The sequence below is a fragment of the Parambassis ranga genome, chromosome 7 (genome assembly GCF_900634625.1).
Source record: "Parambassis ranga chromosome 7, fParRan2.1, whole genome shotgun sequence".
Taxonomy (NCBI): domain Eukaryota; kingdom Metazoa; phylum Chordata; class Actinopteri; family Ambassidae; genus Parambassis; species Parambassis ranga.
Window position 1 is genome coordinate 3656869 of NC_041028.1, and position 21299 is coordinate 3678167.

The following is a 21299-nucleotide window of genomic DNA, read 5'->3' on the forward strand; positions in this document are numbered from 1 at the left end:
CTCTGGCAGTGCTCATCCAGCTCCTCCTTGCACAAAGGAGGAGGTAGCGGTCCTGCTGCTGAGTTGTTGCCCTCCTACAACCCTCTCCTCCACGTCTCCTGGTGTACTGGCCTGTCTCCTGGTATCTCTTCCATGCTCTGGACACTGTGCTGACAGACAAAGCAAACCTTCTTGCCACAGCTCGCATCGATGTGCCATCCTGGATGAGCTGCACTACCTGAGCAACTTGTGGCAGTTGTAGACACCGCCTCATGCTACCTCTAGGGTTGAGAGCACTGACAAAATGCAAAAGTCAAACATTAGGCAGAAAGGACGAGAAGAGAGAAATGTCTGTGGTCAGCACCTGCAGAACCTCTCCTTTATAGGGCTTGTCTTGACAATTGCCTCTCATTTCCACCTGTTGTCTGTTCCATTTGCACAACAGCAGCTGCTTCCTAACTGGAAGCAGCTGAAGTGTGACTTGGAGCTACATTGTGTTAAGTGATCCCTTTATTTTTAAAGTGAATACTGTTGCACATTTGCTTCAGTGTGTCTAAAAACTATAGTTTGTTGTACCAACTGATCAGCATTATCATCACATGTCATGCCTATTCCTATGGTCTGACAAGGACCTCTTTTCCTAACACAGACAGTGCATTATTATGAGAGTGAGAAGAAATCTGCCAAGTCAGGTAGGACTTGTCACCATGGTAACCCAGACAATAGGGGGTGAAGTTTGTTCACTTAAGGCACCTACCTAGCATACCTACTATAGGCCAATCATGATCAGTGATAAGAGGCAGGTATGGGAATGATGAGCCTATATACATATATATATAAATCATTATACCACATATTATAATATGATGATCTACTGAGCCCAGAGAATGGTCCTCTTTGTGTTGTTGTTTCAAAATGTAGATTATTAAATTATTCTGATGCTGTTGTTAAGCTTGTTCCTGTTGTTCTGGATGGATGCTGTGAGTTAATTTGCATAAAAAAACCCCAACATTTGACCGTGTTTAAAAGGAGACTGAATAGTAATTGCACACATGGTCAATGATGCATAAAAAAGACACATCTCAGATTACATATACAGGCAGCAGGATGACTTGTTGTTCACTGTGTGTTCATTTAGTTGCATTCGAAGCTTTCTTACAAATGTGCAGTAAATAGCTTATCTACGTTGATGCTGGGACAGTTATAACAAAAAAGCCTGTGTGTTGAGTGACCCAGTTCCCGCTATGAATTAAAATCTTGCCATTGATAATAGAATTTAATTCCTAATGAGGGTAGCGAGGCTAATGAGGGAATCCCAGGCTTTTGTTTATAGGGCATTTTTTTTCCTGTAAGGAGAAGACTCCCTGATGGACAGATGGTTTTGGGGGATCTTAATGAGATACTTACTCATGTCTGATGTCAGGGAGATACAAGTGCAAGGGTGGGGTGGAGGGTGAGGTGGGGGTGGGGGTGGGGAAGCCTCGCTCCGCTGCCAGCATACAAAATTTACTGCAGACTGCAGTGACACTCAAGTGTCTTAATAAAAACAAATGAAGATAGTGTCTTGTATCTTGTTAGCTTCACAGCCAGCTGTTTTTAATTCATTCAGCAAAACAAAATAAGCAACGATTTGATGCTTGTGGTTCCTGTTTCTTTTGGAAAAATGACCAGCACCAGAGTACAGTACTGAATATTTTAGGAGGACCGTCACTCCTGAGCAGGATTGGATATCACATGTGAAACACACACCAATTATCTGGTTCAAAGACTTTTGTATGGCACATATCAAAGATGTGTTAAGAGACGTGAATGTACACTAACGGTTGGCTTAAAAAAAACAAAAGCACCGAACTGGTTTTTATGTTTGCTCGGCACATAAATGTTTTATTTACTGAAATTAACAAGTTCCTTATTTATCCACGTACTGGTGGAAGGTTAGGCTACTACCACACACTCAGCTGACTAGAGATCAGCTTATAGATCTGTAGCCAGGCTGCTAATTAGGTAGAACAAACAAAACTATCAAGTAGAGACCATTGTTTCTATCTGATAATATAAATACTTGAGCTTTCCCACTGAGTGCCAGTGTTATTAATGCATTCAACCCACTTGATGTGAGAAACAAAAAGTTTTATTTTCATGTTGTCACTGGTAATGGAATAGAATAGAGGTTCTATAGAAGGAAGAAAGGCCCCTTTATGCTTTCTGCCTGTCAAAATATCACCATCAGAGTCACTCCCGTGTCTCATAATTATGTGAATGTCATCACCATACATAAACAAGGAACTTTAAACAGATAAATGAGTGAGTGGGTTTTTTGTGTGATGGCACATCATGCAAATTGTTTCTGTGAATAGTGCTGAAGGATGACTTAACTAGTTGCACAGGTATTGGGCCGTTTTAGACAGAAACGTGAAATGTTTTCATCCCTTTCCTTCTGTTTTATCATATTTACATACAGGGCTACTTAATATAAAAGGGGAGATGTCAAAGTATACGGCATCAAGATATCCTGGGATTTATGGCTAAATTGGTTATGATTATATTAAGTTGTCTTTCTCTGTTTACATTTCCATGTCTGATTATGATGTCATTTTACTGCCTTTGGTTTATTTATGGTGTGTAAACATTTGCTGATTATATATTAATATTGGGATCCAAAAGGGATAGTTGTTGCCAAGGTAACATGAGTATTCAAATAAGTAATAAGATGATGCTATTGGGTACAGTACTATAAAGTGCCTTCTTTTATGAATAATTAAAATATTCAGCATAGAACAAAGTCAGCTTTTTCTATTACATTAATTCCAGCTGAGAACCTGCTGCGGTTTAAATGATAGCAGGCTCTCACACTTCATTATTCTGAGGATCCAGTGTGAACCAGGCCGGCCGGCAGCTGCTGGAAGACAGAGGAAGGGAGGGATCAACAGAGGGAGGCAGGGAGGGAGGGAGGAGATGCAGGGCTCGTTCACATAATAGCCGGCGGCGGGTGAAGGCGTGGTGAGTGTGGCTCAATACGAGTGTGTGTGCGCTACAGTAGTAGCTGTACCGGCGAATGATGATGGACACCGGAGCGGAGAAAGCTGAACGGGGCTGATTGAAGCATGCAGTGGAAGCTTATCGATACCTAACGCGGGATAAAGCCTAAGGAGAGTTAAAGGTAAAAGGCGTTAGCTGACTGTGGTGGTTGTGGTAAGGGGTGATGGAGCAGATTAAGCCCGCCTCAGTGTGAGCTGTGTGGAGACAAAGTAGACCGAATGATGCATGCATGTGAGAGCATCAATGGAAATGATAGCAGCTTTGGGTTTGGCTCAGCTGAGACGTTTCCTCAGAGACACAAGAAGAAGGAGGAGGAAGAGGAAGAAGAGGAGGAGGAGGAGGAGGAAGGTTCTGTTTGACACATTTGTGTGTGATAACGGGGCTCAGGTGGAAACCACCCATGTACAGTTGTAGCTTATACAGTAGCACATTCATTGTTCTCCCAGCACAGTGGAAACTGGCCCTACTGGGGGTGGAGGGGTGTGTGTATGCTGCTGATTGTAGTGGGAACAGCAGATCTATGTGTGTTAGAAAAGTCATTTTTTTATAAGCAGGCTGGAATCATTTAGTAAGAGTGACTTGGTGAATGTTAAAAATGCTGCATGAATCATCAGTTTGCTGTTTGCAGCATTGTGAATCATGCCCGGATTGATGGATTTTTTTTTTTATGACTGAACTTTGTGGTTTTTCATGCATCATTAGCATTTCTAAATTGTTTTTGCTGATGCTGACTAATTCCTTGGCACGTGCCTGCTGATGCAAGTTCAGGCCAAGATGTTCCTTTTTAAAATGCATTGTTCTGGATTTAAAATCAAACACCTACTGTGGCTGACACTGACCTGCTGAGGTGGTTGAAGGAAATGTAAACAGGAATTGTTATTGTGACGTCCATGTGACACACATGTCCAGTGTTAAACTTCCTATTTGTTTAAGAGGATGTCCTGTGTCATTTATCATCTCAGCTCAATCTTTACAGTCCTCTGACAAACAGTTTGAAAAAGGAAAGAGTCACGTCTCCACTCAGCCTGTTTTACTCGTGAACATCCTCTGTCATTTATATGTATCAGGCCGAGATGCTCCAGAGAAATGTCTCAGGTAGAAATGTCCCATTTAGGATCCAAAGCCTCCTGAGACGGGCCGAGAAAGATCTATTTTAGGACAGATGAGTAGTGATGTATACTTAAAACAGACGGACTATATGAGAAGATGAAGCAGATTTTGAGTTTGAACTTCAGATGTGAAGACGTCCTGGAAATCAGTACAGATGAATCAGATACATTCTCATACTGTCATCTGATTCTTAACATCTGTTTCCACTTAAAGACAATAAATATAACTCTGTTTAGATTCCTTGAATATGATGACCCTCACTGGGTTGCAGCAGATCATGTAATTTGTTTTGTGTTTTGGGTTTTTCCTCCACCCATTCACGTCCGAGCCTCAGTGCCACGTTCCGGAGCGCTGCAGAAAGTCACTGCAGTGTAATGAAACTCTGCAGTTTGTGATATCAGGGTTGCGAGCGAGCCGGCTCTGTTTTAAAATCCTTCAAATGAGGGCAGATGTGGCAAAGCTCTCCAAATTGCATGCGCTCACTGCTTATAGAGGAGTCATAAGTAAGCAGTGGGCTCTGTACTAGATTGCTGCATTTGTACAGCTGGTTGACTTTTAAGAAGTAAGAAGGGTGGAGAGGTTTTCAGGATCTAAACACGACATCCTAACAGACAGTGACATCTAATTATTCTAGTGAATCCACCATGTATCAGGTCAGAACCTTCACCTTTAGACTCGTGGACAGTGCCATTCAGCTGAATTGGTTAAATTAAGGAAAACAGTGGTGACCCCGTTCTAGAGAAAGGTGCTACAACTTGACTGCTTCCTACCACAGAGACCCAAAACAGCACTTCAGAAGCCTACATAGCATAGTTATGTGCTGGCAATGTTGGAGTGTGAGTGGAGTTGCGGCTGCATGGGTGGCTCTTATAGGCAGACAGCAAGTAACCTTTGATGGCAAATACCTGTCACTCAAAGCAGCCACGCCCTTAATGGCCCAAAATCATCTGCAGAGACCAGATCTGTTTTTAGTACCAGGCTCTAAATGTGTTTATTTCTGCTGTAAAGTTGCTCATTTTAACACAGAGGTCAGTGATGATTGACACACAGTTAAGAGATGACCTCAAGTGGCCATTTGAGGAACTGCAGTTGTATGGTATCCAACGTCAGAGGCGTCTGTTTAATGTGTTTTTAAAAAACAGATTAATATATAGTTAATACACATTGTTAATGTTTCAAGGTCAGTTCTTACTGTAGCTGAAACTGTCATTTTGAAGCTCTGTGAGCTCTCGGGGGGGGGGGGGGGGGGGGGGGGTGAAGACTCAGTGTAGGTGTAATATGTTTTCTAGAAGCAGATTTGACCACTGTTGTCACAGCGGCTGCTATAATAAAATACTGTGCGCAGTTGTAGGACAGTCACAGAAAAAGACGTCACATCCCAGTGCTGCCTTTGTAGATGCCCTTTTCAGGGTTGAAATGAGAATTTGTACTGCATGATGACATCATTCACACCAGTCTCTCCTCCGTGATGCAGTCTGTCCTGTCCTTGTTGTATCAAAGAGGATTAAAAAAAATTATTTCTCTCAGGTTTTAATTTCTCTGTAATATCCTGCACCCTCGCCGTGCTCATGATTTTTCCCAGATATCACAAACAAAAAAGACGGGTTCTCGTTATGAGATGATGGAAGACAGAAACCTTTTGGCCGCTGATAACATGAGTCATGAGGAGATGAGAAGATAATCCTGGCCTGTATCCTTCAGCCCACTGCCTCCGTAACTAAAGCTTCTTGCTCAGTGCTTAGAGTAGATGATACCTAAGCATCCTGTGAGAGGAGATTTCTTTTAGGAGGCCTTAAAATAAGACCAAATGAATTAAATGTATATTTTGGCTCAACTCATCATCCTTCTTTGGAGTTATACGTATATGTTTTGTTGCATATTTATGCTGAATGGAGTCCCCCCTTTAACTGTGCAGCGGTGTTATCGGCTGAAGTCAAGTGAGGCCAGAACAGCGATACTCAGATTGTCACAATACCACAGAGGAACCGTAAGATCTCATGTAATCCAAAGAACATGCTGTGATTGGATTTCACATGCTGTTTGTAAGGACACTTAAATTCACTTGAGTTATTGTTAAGGTGTGTTTTTGCATCAACACACAATGTATTTCATAATTTAGGGCAAAAAAAACAGCATGTACGCACACGGAGCAGACGCTGACTTGCGTGTGATACCGGCCTTCATCAATAATGCATGAAAATGGGAAACTAAGATAAGACAGGCGGCAGTCTGGACATGACATTTAACCAGTGTGACATACCAAATACTGGCAGCCAGATCACTGGGGAGACAAAGATATTTTCCTGTTAGCTCCGACTGGACACAACTGTTCTTTTTTTTTATATAATATAATATATATAATATTATCTCAGATAATCAGTCTTTGTTTTAGAAATGTATAAGAAAGAGGCCACATCTGCACCTTCTCCACTGGGATGCTTCATTGTACATACGTATAACAAGCTGTCTATATGCCGACCTCAGGCTTCCAGACTACAGCCGAAACCCTGCGGCGCAAAACTCAGCCAGAGCCTGTCCCGTCTCCAGAGAGACAAACACAAAGACTGACAGTTCTTTTCATCTGTCTTCCTCCATGTTTTTTTTTTTTTTTTTTTAACATGGAGGTTCGGGGCTTGTCTTAACCCCACACTGTCCATTGCCAGCCTTTTACTGAGGCTGTATAAGATAATGATAATGATAATGAGCCACAGGTGTTCTTAATTTTCTACTTCCAGTTAGTAATCACATAATGTTTTCAAATTAGCTCCACCTCCAACAGCTACAACAGTAGCATGCTGCTTGATGCCTTACTATCAATTCAATGATGTCATATGCAATAAAAAGGGAGGAAAAAACTACTTTTACTACATTTGAACTGAGTTTTTTTTGCAGTGCTGTGTGTTCCACCAGTCTAATTATTGTGTATCCTCTGAACTGGGGTGTCTGAGTTAAAGAGCCTGTTCCACTGTGAAAGTACAGGGTTAGTCAGGGTAACTCTGTCAGATATAAATAGCAGTTCTTGTGGTGATTACAGCCCTCACATGATTAATGGTGTAGATTCCTAAAAAGCCCTGGCTACCCCTCCCACTCCCTTCATCTATATTGCATAAAGCTGAATTTGACTCTGGTCTACTGATCTAATAATTGCTCATGATTTTCCACGTATGAACTTCTGTCCAATTGAAAATATATATATATATATATATCCCTGCTCCATCTAGTGGCCAAAGCCTTTTACTGTACACATCAGCCTGAGGTAAAATGTCACGCTTGTTGCAGAGAGAGACCCCTGCTGTGAAGCAGTCATAAGCTCAAATCAATGTTATAATACTCTTGTGATTGTCACAAGCAGGCTCACTCTAAATTAATTAGATTTATCGAATAATGTGCGCTTTTTCATGTGGATCATGAAAGACAATTTATAGCTGCGGCGGTAAGAGAGACACATTACTCAGGGGCTGCAATTGACAAAGTGCTCGTTAAAACAGTACAGATGGTGCAATTTAAAGGAGCGACTGAATGTGTCACCTCATCCAGGAAGCAGGGCAATTTGTTTAATCATTTATTAGTGCAGTGGGAAAAGAATAAATGAGCGTGTTGATTCTGCTGCTTGAGTGGGAATCTATCCGGCCTTTATTATCACATAACATCCGTCTGTTAACATGTATATAGAATAAATTTGGTTTATAACTGCACATTCAGACCTGTTAATCCACTGAATGAACAACCCACTGGTGAATTAACAGTGGAAAATCAGACAATAAAGAGACGCATGTTTGTTGTCTGACCCATATTGTTTGTATTAATAAGTAGTAAGACCCGAACAGTGGTCAGGAGTCTGACTCAGCTTGCCCTCATTAAGTCAGCTGTTCATTTCACACTCTATAAGCTGCACACACAAGCAGAGGCGCTGCCTGCTTGGTCAGTAACCAGGATGGAACAAGTTGCCAGTTAAAGCCTGGTTGGGTGTTGCTGCTCAGGCAGAGCTAACAATTTCATGGTCTGGATGGGAGAGAAGACGCCTATTAAAGGATGAGTTCTGGTCAGGGATGCATCCACACCTGCACTCTCTCCGGAGAGCTTTACCAGGTACAGCAGCTGCTCGGTTCACTCCAAAGTGTTAGAAGTTGTGATCAGCCTCATTCTGTCAGGGAGGAGGAAGCTGTTGGATCTATCTAGTGTATATTCTTTCCAGTTTGTGGGCAGGTACTGTTGTACAACTGGTTAGCCTCAATCTGTCATTTTTATTTTTTTATGTTTTTTTTTTACTGGCGATTTGATTTATTGTTTGAAGAGAAAAATGATCTTACACAAATAAACATCATTTCTCTTCTCACTGTGTGTTTATGAGTTCCAGAGACATTATTTAATATGTCATATTTCATTCTTTAGATGGAAAGTGATTTAAAAATGTGTTTAGCGATTTGGCTTACAAAAATTGTAAATTGAATACTTTTCTCAAAAAGTTCAAATATATATAATAATTATCCAAAAACATATAGAAAAAAGAACACATCGGTGAAGTACAAGACCCTGAAAAATGTACTGCTGAAAAGGTTCAGGGACGAAAAGCTAAGGCTTCAGAATGGAAGAACCTTAAATCCTTCTCCTGGTTACCATGGCAACAAATCCTTGAGACAAAGGTTTTATTGTCATTAATAACGCCGGTGTGTTTTTTTTTTTTTTTTTCCTGAAAAGGAGCAATGCAGTTTACCATCAAAGCCTCTAGCTTCTATACTTTTTTGTTTAACAGTGAACAGGGCTGTATACACTGTGTGGTAAATATATGACTAACACACAAGGTGCTGATGTTATTGTCCCATGTGATGAATTGCTCTCAATCAGTCCTTGAACTTCCTCTTCTCTTCCTCCCCCCTCTGCAGATGACTGAGGGCAGACTGTGCCAAGTGCATTTGCTGGATGACAGGAAGCTGGAGCTGCTGGTTCAGGTATGAATGCTGAAAGCTGCCATCCATCCATTTTCTCCACCCAACTGGTCCTACACAGGGTCTTGGGGGAGCTGGAGCCTATCCCAGCTGTCAATGGACAGGTCGCCAGGGCAACACCGAGAGGCACAACCACTCATGATCACAACCTGTACAGCTAATGTAGAGTCCCTTCTTAACCTAACATAACATCTTTGGAATATAATAAGAGAAACCCCACACAGACTTGGAGAGAACTGCAAACTCTACACAAATGCTAACGATGCTAAGAAATACACCATGAGCACTGAAGGCTGCTATAGTCAATGATTAGTCAATCAATACAGTGATTATAGGAGGGGCTAACTGTTAACTGCATTAAAGCTAACTGCAAAGATGCGATTCAGTTAACAAAACCATTATTTTTACCTTGCAGAACCTGGAACTAGACTTTTAAATATTTAGATATTAATTTACAAACAAATATGATAACACATCAAATAACCCAGGCAGCACAAAGACCACAATCTTCTGTAATGGTTCAAAGGTGTACTCATACCATTGACAGTAAAAACTATGGATGGAGCTTCCGTGACGTTGCTCGTTTGTTTCTGAAGAGCATCTCTCTGAGGATAACAATGTCCAATTCTAGACAGGGAGGACAGATGGTTTGAAAGAGGAGTCAAAGAAGCCATCTATGTGAAATTGGAAAAACCCTCTCTAAACAGAGGAGGAGGGCTGAGGCATCAGCTCTCACCTGTTTACAACTCTGTCCTTTCATCCCTTAGCAGACTTGACTCCCATTCAAACTCTAACGATGGGCCGTCAACTAGTCCTCGGTTTGGCTCAAAACTCCAAATGCGGGCAAAGAGGGGGAGCACGAGTGGAGTTGAGGAGATCGGGCGACCGTGGAAGCAAGAATCTGTGCTGCGCTGTGAATACGGCAACTGCCTGTCACTCGAAGCAGCAATACTCATAATTATGCGTAAATTTAAATCAGAATAAAAGAGATCTTATCATTTGAGACCAGAATGTTTTTTTTGTACCAGGCTGTAAACATGTTTATTTCTGCTGTGAAGTTGGTCATTTTAACGTGGGAGTCTATGGGAAATGACTCACTTCTGGAGCCAGCCCCCCAGTGGTTGCGGCGTGAACTACATGTTTTGACATATCCGCATGGCCTTCAAATCTGAGCCCCGGATGTTGCAGCTTGATTTATATGTTGCTTTTGATGCCCCCTAAGTGGACACATCAACACAAGTTTGATGAGTAGCATATCTGTCAGTGCCTTACTCTCTCAGGTGGACTTCTCTATGTAACGTAGTGCACCTTGGTTCCATTTTTTTTTTTCAAATTTAAATTTTCCCTCCAACAGCCGAAGCTACTGTCCTACGAACTCCTCGACTTGGTGTCCTCCCACTTCAACCTCAAAGAGAAGGAGTTCTTTGGACTCGCATTTGTTGACGACAAGTATGTTTTTTTTTTTTTTTAATGATATTCACAGTTGTGTGCCGCATATGTACAAAGAAAAACTGCGTGCTGATGCTTCAGGTTGTTTGCTGTTGTTGCAGTGGGCAGTGCAAGTGGCTGCAAATGGACCGCAGAGTTCTCGAACATGACTTCTCAAAGAAGCCTGGGGCCATCGCTCTAAACTTCCTGGTCAGGTAATAATTATATATAGGCCTATTTTTTATTTAATGCAATGCACAGACTGTCCAGCAGGGAGCACTACTTTGTTGACATCAAGTTTGATCCCTAAGCTGTCAACATGAAATCAAGAGAATTTTGATTAGTTTTATGATAATATCATATCACTGCACATGCACTCAGTTTGTTGCATTAATTTGCATTTTTTCTTTTATAGGTTTTATGTAGAAAATATAACACAGCTTAAAGACATCATAACAGTGGAGCTGTTCTACCTGAATGCAAAATCTGCCGTCTACAATGTAAGTATTCTCTTTTGTTTTTCTGAAAAATGATCCTGCTATTGCTGTGTGTTTTTTTCTCTGCAGGATGATTCACTGTCTCTAGACCCTTGCAGCACCCCAGCTCAGCACACAGTGGCTGCAGGGCACAGATTTCTTACTCTGCTGGCTGGAATGTGAAGCAGAGAGTGTAAGAAAGTAGAAAAACAATAAGCAGGAGGTTATAGTAGGGCAGCGCAGAAACGATTCTCTCCACAGCCCACATTCTGTCTTTGCATGCTATTTATTTTTCATCCTGCTTATCTCTTATGTCTCTCAGGGGATGATCGAAGTGGAAAGTGAGAATGTCTTCAAATTAGCTGCAAATGCTTTGCAGGTTAGTGCCTTTAATGTCCTCATATACATACATTAATTGCTGCATCTAAAAAGCAGGTCAACTAATAAATGGGTTTTTTTTTCAATCATCAGGAGGCTAAAGGAGACTACACAAGGTAAGAGCACATTATCAGCTGGGTAAGAAGTATTTAACTGCAGCAGGAAGAGTTAATAGTGAGCTTTTAGCGAAGACATTCAATAGGTCACTTGTTTCTCCAGTGCAGACAACAAAAATCAATAGCAGTGTTACGTGAGGCTCACCACAGAGTGCTGAAAAGCTTGCACCAGGCAGCTAATGAATCTCACAGTGCTGATAGGGGCCAAGTGTTGTGGAGAAGAGACACCTTCACGTTGCAGCTGTTAAACAGATATCATGCATGATATGTTCTACTGCGGCTCTTTGTGCATGTTGCCAGCTGCATGTGGGGAAAATGGGAAGATATAGACACCATTGTTTTTTAGTTGCGGTCACTGATGACAAAGGTTATTTTCTCAGTATTTGGATTTAAGTAACTTGAAGGTGATGCCAGTATTTTATAGACACAACATTTTGAAATATGACAAGTTCAAACAGAAATTTAGGATGTATGTATGTCTTGGCTTTGTGGTGAGGGTTTTAAAGCTTCAAGATGGCATACTTTTGAGAAGAAAAAAATATATATAGCGGGATATATTATTGCAGATTTCAGCTTTGTGTGGAAGAGCTTATTTACTCATTTATAACTCAAGTTTATACTCCTTTGCATGCTTAATATCTGAATCTACGTCTGAAATATAATTAGTAGACAAACATTTCCCTAATATCTATACTTAACTGAGCCAAAATATAACAAAATTTTTTTTTTATGAGCAATTCCTCCTTAAAGTTTCGAATGCAGTGTAGATATCAACGATTAAAATACACTACATATTTTGTATCAAAATCAGTTTTCAGCTGCATTTATGCCTTCGAGCTGACATTTTATTAGCTGTCAGTCAGATTGAGGGGGAATTTTCTCAAGATGTTTTGGCACAAATGTTCACTCTGACACAAAGATGAAGTGATTAGAATTTATGGGTCAAAGGTCAAAGCTCACCGACCTTACGAAAGTCACCAGGAAAAATCAATGCCTTAAGGCGACTGAAACAAGCCGATGTTTACGTCACCTTTGTGTGGTCCTGTGAAAAAATGTATGCAAAATAACCAAGAAAATGAACATTTAGCCTACATATATGTGGATAAACATGGTTGTTAATTCACCTATTTTTTTTCTGTTACAGTGATGAAAACACTCGAGCTGAGCTGAAGAAACTACCAACACTTCCCACCAAAGTACTCAAGGAACACCCATCCCTGGCTTACTGGTATGCCTACAGGAAATGATTACAGCTGTCTCCTGCCCACACAAACGTCCTTTATGTATACCTGATACCGGCGCAGCACCTATAAAATGCTTCAGCACCAACCAGTTGATCAAATTATCCCACAATAACAATGTATTTCCCTTTGTTTGACCTTGCAGTGAGGATCGAGTTATTGAACATTATAAGCAGCTCAAAGGTGTCACCCGAGGACAGGCCATTGTGCAGTAAGTATTGAACAAACGTGCTGCAAACACCCGTGAGTGGACAATGAATGTTAGTTCATTAATCTTCCTCTCACCTCCATTATTCCCCCCCTTCACCCTTTCTTCCCTCTGGCACGCCTTTTCTCATCATCTGATAGAAATCAATAGCTTCTCTTCAGCTGCAGTGAGATCACAGGGATTCACTGGACAGAGATCAGATTCCCTGTTGCACCTCCTCACATTCAAACCACATGCAGAAGTCCAAAAGCAAGTGATGATTTAAAGATGTGTTTTTTTTTGTTTGCAGATATTTGACGTTAGTGGAATCACTGCCAACGTATGGCGTGCATTATTATGAAGTTAAGGTGGGTCTTCCTCTGTGATTAATAAGAAGTGACAGCTGCTGCATGTGGAAGCGAGATGTAACCTGCGTTCTTGTCCCGCAGGATAAACAAGGGATGCCATGGTGGCTGGGAATCAGTTATAAAGGCATCGGCCAGTATGACCTGCAGGATAAATTAAAACCTCGAAAGGTAAACGTCCTCGCCTGCAGCTCTGTCTCTGAAATGCTTTCCTGCTGTTTCTCTGCTTGACTGTGAACATGATAGCATGGGTAAGGACTGCTGTTGCTGGACATACTGTGGTGATTCACCAGCTTTATTTCATGCATCATCTATTTCACCCCAGCAAAGTCTGGGCTTCTGCCGCAGCAGGCAAGGCCAGACTTGAAACCTCAGAATCTCTCACTTCGGAGAAGTCTGTCAGTTCATATAATGACTTCTGGACAAAGGGCTGGAGAATCATTCAGTCTGAACTAGCTCTTCTTGTTTCATTGGTATTGTTCTTGGTAGCGAGTTGACAGGCGAAACACCCATATGTGAGTGAGCTGTCAGCTATGTTGTCCAGCTTCAGTGCAGCTTGAGACACAGACCTGCAGTGAAGTGTGTGATGTGATAAAAGAAGGTGAAGGTTCAGGGCATTAATACAAAAGTGCTGTCTTTCCTCTTAAAGCTCTGTAATAATTCAGAATGTTGCAATCCATCCTCTGCCTGCCAAAATTGTGCAAGCAGTCAGCTGGTGTGTTTTGGAGAGAAAAATTCAGGGGAGTGAACTGGTGATGTCAAAGGGACAAGGAGGCTGGATTTGGGCGGTATCGTTCTTGTTCTGAGAATACCTGAGGAGACAAGTCAGGAGCTGACAGGAGACGGAGAAAAGTATGTGTTTGTGTTGACAGCGAAGCCAGCGAGGATTTAATAGCTTAAACAAGACGAGTGGACATCAATTGTAAGACTTTGGACAAAAGAGTAAAGGTAACTTTGGATCTTTCTGTTTTTAATTTATGACTTTATGCTTAAGATCAATCGCATATGTTTGCTGTAAAACTCGGTGAAGGTGCGTCTCCTCCCCACACTTCATCTTCTGCTATCCAGACACAGAGTGAGTCAGTGACCCAAATAGGTTGTTCATCTTTTGGCTGGTGTCGGTGAGCACCTGGGTGATGGACGTGATGAGCAATGGAAATTGTTGTACACAAGCTGTGTAATGTCCCCTTGTGGCGTTCTTCTCTCTCTCTAACACCTGCATTATTGCAGACTTGGCAGCTCAGACTGTAATGACAGTTCATGTTACAGTCTGGCTTTTTAATGATTGCGGGTGAAGCAGACGTGCCCAAACACCTGCGCTACTTTGTTTTTAAAATAGTTTACTTGATCTCAGTCATGATATTCATTTAGAGATGTTTTTTGTGGAAATGAAATTAAACTTTGCTTATATCCATTGTTTTTTTTTACCTCCAGCTGTACCAGTGGAAGCAGCTAGAAAACCTGTACTTTCGGGAGAAAAAATTTGCCGTAGAAGTTAATGATCCACACAGGTGAGCAGCAGGGGAGAGATTCTTGAAGTCTCTAACTGCTGTTTTTAGTGTAAAAAAATGTAAATTTTTTGTGCAGGAGAGCGGTAACCAAACGCACCTTCGGGCAGACAGGCCTACTCATCCACACGTGGTATGCCAGCCATTCTTTGATCAAGACCATCTGGGTCATGGCTATCAGCCAGCACCAGTTCTACTTGGACAGAAAGCAAAGCAAAGTAAGTGTCAGTCGTGCTCAAAGCCTTCTCCTTAGAATTGCTTTTGGCCTATTTTTCATTTTTTTAATTATTATAATGTTTTATTTTTAATTGATTTCACTGTTGTAAAGCATCTTTGAGTGTCTTCTTCTTCTTCTTCTTCTTCTTCTTCTTCTTCTTCTTCTTCTTCTTCTTCTCAGCCACGTCAAAAGCATGCATTGCAGTAGAAAGTAATAATAACTGCTTTAAGTGCCTCTAAATGTTATTAAGCTTCTCTTGTGTTTTTGTCCTTCTAGGCAAAATTAGGCGCAGCAAGAAGTTTGGAGGAAATCGGCATGGACCTCACAGAGCACGCAGGAGCAAAAGTAAACCGACTGGGAGACGTAGGCCTGAAGAATAACTTTATTACTGCCAGCAATGGTAGCCTAGTGTCTACAGGTTAGTTCTACTTAATCCAGCTCATGAAGCAGTTTGTATTAAGGTTTCTGTGTGCTCACATGGTCTGACTGGGATCTGGAGTATAAACTCAGTATGTGAGAATTTAAAGTAAAGTTGTCTGTGATATTCCGTTATCTGGAACATGAGTGTGATCTTTAGCGTGTTATAATCCGAATCTTGTTTTTGCAGGTTCTGCGGACTCTGAAATGAGCGAGGAACAGAAGAAAGAAAAACTCTCCGAACTGAGAAAAAAAGAACAGGAGATCCAAGATATTCTGGCCAAGAAAACAAAAGAGCTGAAGAAGATTTGCCTCAGAGAGGCGGTGAGAAATCATTTTGTTCTTCTCTGCTGCTGCACACATAACCCATGTTTTCCTCTCTGCCACATTCAGACTGCTCCGCTCCCTTTATTAAACTGTGTTGCTGTGTGGCCGACAGCTGAATTGATTGCTTGTGCCCTTACACGCACTTTGTCTTGAGTGTCTGAGAGACTTGTTGTGTTGTGCTTCCAGGAGCTTACAGGCAAGCTGCCAAAAGAGTATCCCCTCTCCTCAGGTGAAAGACCGCCGCAGGTCAGGCGGCGAGTTGGCACGGCTTTCAAATTAGATGACCTTTTTCCCTACAATGAGGTCTGTATTTACCTTCTGCAATTTAGTCAAATGTAACAGCAAGTCATTGCCCATCGCCTGCTTTAACTTTCAGTTAAAGGTTATATATTTATATATGTTTCACTGTCATGGCCAGAGTCTGATATACTGTAAATATATATATAGATATATATATATCATCATCATCATGCTACATTTTTGCCTCATTGCCAGTAAATTCAGCAGCATCTGAGCCAAAAAGTAAAATGTAAAACGGTGCTTACAAGTCCCAGTAAATGGTTTTACTGTGGCCTGAAAAAAATCCCAGAGACTAAACAGATGAGTGTTATGCTACTGTTGAGAGGTGTGTCCCACATTCTAACTACCGCTAATAACGTCACACAGGAGACAGGTGTCACCGCTTGTTACCACAAGTGTTGCCCAAGAGAGAGAGAGGAACAGAGAGCATTGAGATTACCATGGAATACATAGCACATTATGTAAATGTTCCTGCTGAATACCTGTTATTTATTGTTAACTGTGCAGGATCCCTTCCTGAGGAACCTGGAAAGCCGATTTGCCCTTCAGCAGAAGATTGTGGAGGCGGCTAAGAAGCTGGCTAACGAGCCAGAACTGTGCAAGACCGTCAAGAAGAAGAGGAGGAGAAACTGCCTGGATGCCATGCACAAGCTCCAGCAGATAGAGGATGAGATGAACCAGTACAGAATCAAGAAGGGAAAAAAGCCCACGCAGCGGGCCTCTGTGATCATTGCAGGTACGGTGTAGGTCGACCTACAGCGTGTTACCGCATCAATCATTCAGACACATTCGCAGTACACACTGACATATATTTCCTCTTCCTCCAGATGAACTCGTCCGCTCAGACTGTAGCTCCCTGTCTAGTCTCCCTCTGGATGATGGTGAGTCAGACAGCACACATTCTGTTGTGCTAAAATCATTAGACACTGACGAGGCTTCCTTATCATGGCTGTTATTGATGTGACAGAGTCATTTCTGTGTCTTCAGATGACTCAGACGGTGCAAACCAAAGGCCACGGTCACGCTCAGTGCAAGGTTCCCCTCAGCTCAGCCCGATGCGGTCACTCGGTGCAGAATATGATGTGGACAGACAGGGATGTCCACGAGAGAATCATCACAACAAGAACCACAGCAGGTGGTGAAACCCACTTACTGCATTTGTTTTTTTTTTGTATGAGGTCTTTAGTAAAGTATAACTTGTTTCACAACTGTCTTCAAAATGATATCATGCATTGGCAGAGCCCACAATATTTGTTGTGTCATGTTTGCCGCCTCATTCCTCTGCTCACACCTCATCCCTTTTTGTTGTTGTTTTTTTGTTAATCCTCTCCTTATACCACACCCTTTTAGATTAGCTTTTGATGGCCAGGAGGCTTCCCATTACTACCAGAATCCAAGAGAGGCCTCCTCTACCCACAGTAGTCCCTATAAAACCCTTCCCAGACCTCCTAGAGATCCACGCAGCATGCCACCCACCCCGGTTATGACCCGCAATGCCTACAGCAGCAGCCAGCTCAGGTGTGATCTTTGCTCCCCTGCCTTGCTACCCCCCAGAACCTCTAATAACACTAACACCCTGCTTCCTACCAAACCCCCCTAACCTCTAACCCCCACTGTCAACACCTTTATTTTACCTGATAAATCCAGAAATATTATTTATATTTATTATATTTTCTGTTTTTGTAAGAGACAGTTTAAAGGTTGTGTGCTTTTCCCAGGTCTGAGGGGTCTCCTCATTGCTTCAGGCATCGCAGTGGAAGTCTGGAGTCTCAGCCCAGGCTAAGAAAGGATACTGACTCAGAGAAGCCTGTCTTTATCTTGTCACCAGCCCACCGCAGCAACAGCACAGAGGTGTTAGAGGACTGCTCCTCCTACACCAGTCAGTCCAGTCTGGACTACTGCGGGGCAGCCAACTCCCACTACAGTACACTCGACTCCCGTACCTCAACCATGCATCGCCTTCACAGGAAAGTGGAAGTGTATGGTAACACTGGGAGCATGCCCAACTTGGTCCAGCACCACTCTGGTTGTAATTACTCATGTGACACATCTACACACTATGCACCCAGTGCCTACTATGTCCCCGGCTACCCCTGCCCAGACATGGAGACTTATGCTAACGGTGCTTATGTGTATGAGAACGAAGTTGAAGGCCACTACAACGTCAACCCGTCCTATCAAATGAACGGATACCATGGCCACGACAGATTCAGGCACTACAGCAGCGACGGGGCAGACAGTCTCTCTCAGAATCCGTACGCAACAGTGAGGCCACCACGGAGTAGAGAGGGGCCCCGAAATGAGCTGCTGGCCAAGAACATGCAGAAGGCACTGGTGGCGGAGCATCTGAGAGGCTGGTACCACCGCAGCCGAGGTCAGGGAGGGAGGGGATTACTGGCTGCATATGACTTTGACAGCGGCTCTCAGCTCAGCCTGGGCTACCAAACCATGCCTGCGGCCTTCAGCCACTCCAGCCGAACCACCTCTTTTTCCTCAGGTATGATGATTTTCTGGCTATTTCATTAGCTCGTCCTTACAGAGAAAACCACACATATGGTTTAGGTTTCATCAGAATGACATGTGGCTGCATAGATACGCTTCCTCCTGTGGTTGTGTGAATAAGTACATGGAAGCTCTGCCTGTCTGGGCAGGACTCGGCATGAAGGTAGTCAAAAAAGCAGAAGAGAAGCTCAGCACAGAATGTAGAAGCCTTCCTTGTAACATGTATTTAACATTGTAAAAAGTCTGATTTAACTCATTTTTTTAACCTAAACAAGTAGTTTTGATGCCTAAAGTGCCTAATCAACAAAACTAATGGGAGAAAGTAAAGGTCAAATACACTTTCTCAGTTTGTTATACAAAGTTAATAAAACAGCATTATTGGCATGCAGATATCATTCATGTGGATGCATTAAGGTTTGCATATTTTGTGAAAAGAGGAATTTAAAGTAAGTTTTTTATTAGATACATTACATTACGGTACATGAATATTTAGTCCTTTTTAAAAGTGTTATTTTAAGCTATTGTTCATCAAAAGTCCATTACAGATCAGAAGTGTGATGTTTCTGTGTAAAGTGTCACCATCTGCAATTTAATAACATACTGCCTCATATGAGGGATAAATGTGAACAGTTAGTGCAGAGTTACACCCTCTTGTGCTGTTTTCAGTGTCCTCAGCTGAGAGCACGGGGAACTGGCGTAACCAGCTGGCAGTGGGCCTGACAGAGTTTGATTCACCCGACACACCTCAGTACTCTCACCCTCCGGCTCCAGCATCTCTGTACAACCGCAGTCCCACACACACCAGGTGAGTGCTGCAGTGCGCTCAATCAAAAGGGGAAGTCAGCCAGCGATAATCACAGTTCATTTGAATAATTAGTGTAATTTTAATATGATAAAACGACTTCCTCTTTCGGATTTTTTTAGGCAAAGGCCTTATCTTTTAATAGTATTCTGACTGTCTCTCTTTTCTCCTTTTCCTCCTTCACATCTTGACTTATGATTAACGTGTGTGTGTGTGTGTGCAGAGTGTCTTCAGAAAACAAAGAGTCTGACACAATGGCCAAAAAATCTGAGTCAGTAGATGTGGTTGGTGCTGAGGCCACTAGTACAGATGAACCATCAGAGAACCATTCTAGCACTTAAGGGTGAGACTGAACACAGCGGGTTTGTGTCATGGTGCTAGTCATCCCCATTTCGACATCCTATCTGCATTCGTGAATGAAACCATCCATCCTTTCATGTAGTCGTTTGCTGATTTTGTTTTGGTCCATAGTATCAGTAACAATAATAAAGATGATCACACACCGGACATCGGCTAAGCTAATTGATTAGTAATTCAAGTGGAGTCTAAGATTTTTCTAATTAGATGAAAGAATCCGCTGATGTGGAGGTGCAGAGATCAATTCTCGCTCTGGGATTTGGAGCTGAGGTTGACTTGATGACCTGTCTGAACCAACTTTATGCTCGCTTTTATGTCAGTGTTGGATTCGAAGAGAGTATAGATCAATATGACAGCTTCAGTTTGCAGTGTCAAAAAACTTTTAGACCAACAAATCCAGACTGCTTTCCCTAAAGTGATATTTTTATGGTGAAAAGACATTTCCACTTCCTCCACAAAGTGCTGCTCATGTTGCATGTCTTCACATAATATCATGGATATTTTATGTGTTGCTTTTCCAATTTTTTTTTATCACTTTCAATCACTTTAAAAAAAATGTTTCTTCTTTTTGAACTGACGTATTCTTGCATCTGTGCAGATATTACCTGGATGGAAGCTACACGAGCATCCACTGAAGAGGACCAAAACCAAACTTTGGCACAAATGACGCCATGGCCAGCAGCACATGAAGGGGATGAAACACAAGCTGTACACACGAACCCTTTGTTTTCCTGCCATACCCTCTGTGTTTGGAGGTATTCTATCCTTCAGGTTTTGGCAAGAGAGGTGTACGCCGTCCTCGTGTTTTAGGAGAGCTCTGATGACACTCTTGAATGACTTTCCCATGTGCCTTGGATTGGATGAATTGTACAGGCAGATGAGAATGTGTCAAGAAACTTTTAAGATGTCGCACAACCACGAGGAGTATTGTGTATCAAAGATAAAAAAAAAGAAAAAGAAATAGGCAACGTGTGTTTTTACTGGATCCAGCTTCATGTATTTTAACAGGAACTAGCTACTGCCTTATACAGAACAGTAGGTTATAGAATAAAAACAATCACTACAGTCATCTCAGTTAAAAATAGTCTGAAATATAAAATCCAAACTTGGCTTGAACATGCTCACACATGTGACATGATGAGAGCAGATCTGATCCCCTGTTAGAGTAAGCTGTGTATTTGATAAATAAATTTCCATTTCCTCATTTCTTTAAACATCACACTCAGAATGTATTATGTCAATATTGTTTATAGAAACATTTGTCTTTGTTGGTGGAGTAATGTGTTTTAAAATGCATGATGAGACTTTTTTTTTTAGTTTTTGTTTTTATAAAAACAAAGTCTTTTTTTATAACACAACACCACTGCCATAAAAAAAAAAAACACATACGCCGTTTGTTTTCTCACATATTTGTACAGTCAGTGTGTAGTTATACGTTGTGGTTAGATGTTGTCATAAAGTATTTTCCACTGGGGACGAGGAGGTGAATAAATGTATGTGTGACACATAGCTTGCTGTTGTCACTTTTTTTTTTAAATAGAGTTGTGCAATTGGTAAACAACCAGTTCAGATTCTGTTATTGAGTGAGTAAACACTACACATAA

General features: G+C 41.8%; 1 protein-coding gene across 3 annotated transcripts; it reads left to right on the forward strand.

Moving 5' to 3' along the window:
- The first annotated feature begins 2987 nt into the window (after window positions 1-2987).
- Window positions 2988-20675, forward strand: frmd4bb (FERM domain containing 4Bb). Of its 3 annotated transcripts, none has more exons than XM_028408967.1 (23): window positions 2988-3139; window positions 9012-9077; window positions 10429-10523; window positions 10625-10717; window positions 10918-11002; window positions 11301-11357; window positions 11450-11472; window positions 12617-12700; window positions 12859-12924; window positions 13211-13268; window positions 13350-13436; window positions 14700-14776; window positions 14853-14991; window positions 15267-15408; window positions 15598-15731; window positions 15921-16037; window positions 16542-16770; window positions 16862-16915; window positions 17022-17169; window positions 17385-17552; window positions 17753-18531; window positions 19203-19341; window positions 20294-20675. In XM_028408967.1, the coding sequence occupies exons 2-23, from the start codon at window positions 9012-9014 to the stop codon at window positions 20328-20330; spliced, it is 2877 nt and encodes a 958-aa protein (XP_028264768.1). In that variant the 5' UTR covers window positions 2988-3139; the 3' UTR covers window positions 20331-20675. The 3 variants fall into 3 exon arrangements, with proteins under 3 accessions (XP_028264768.1, XP_028264770.1, XP_028264769.1); XM_028408969.1 differs by lacking the exon at window positions 20294-20675 and adding an exon at window positions 19562-20179; XM_028408968.1 differs by lacking the exon at window positions 17385-17552.
- The last annotated feature ends 624 nt before the right edge of the window (window positions 20676-21299 follow it).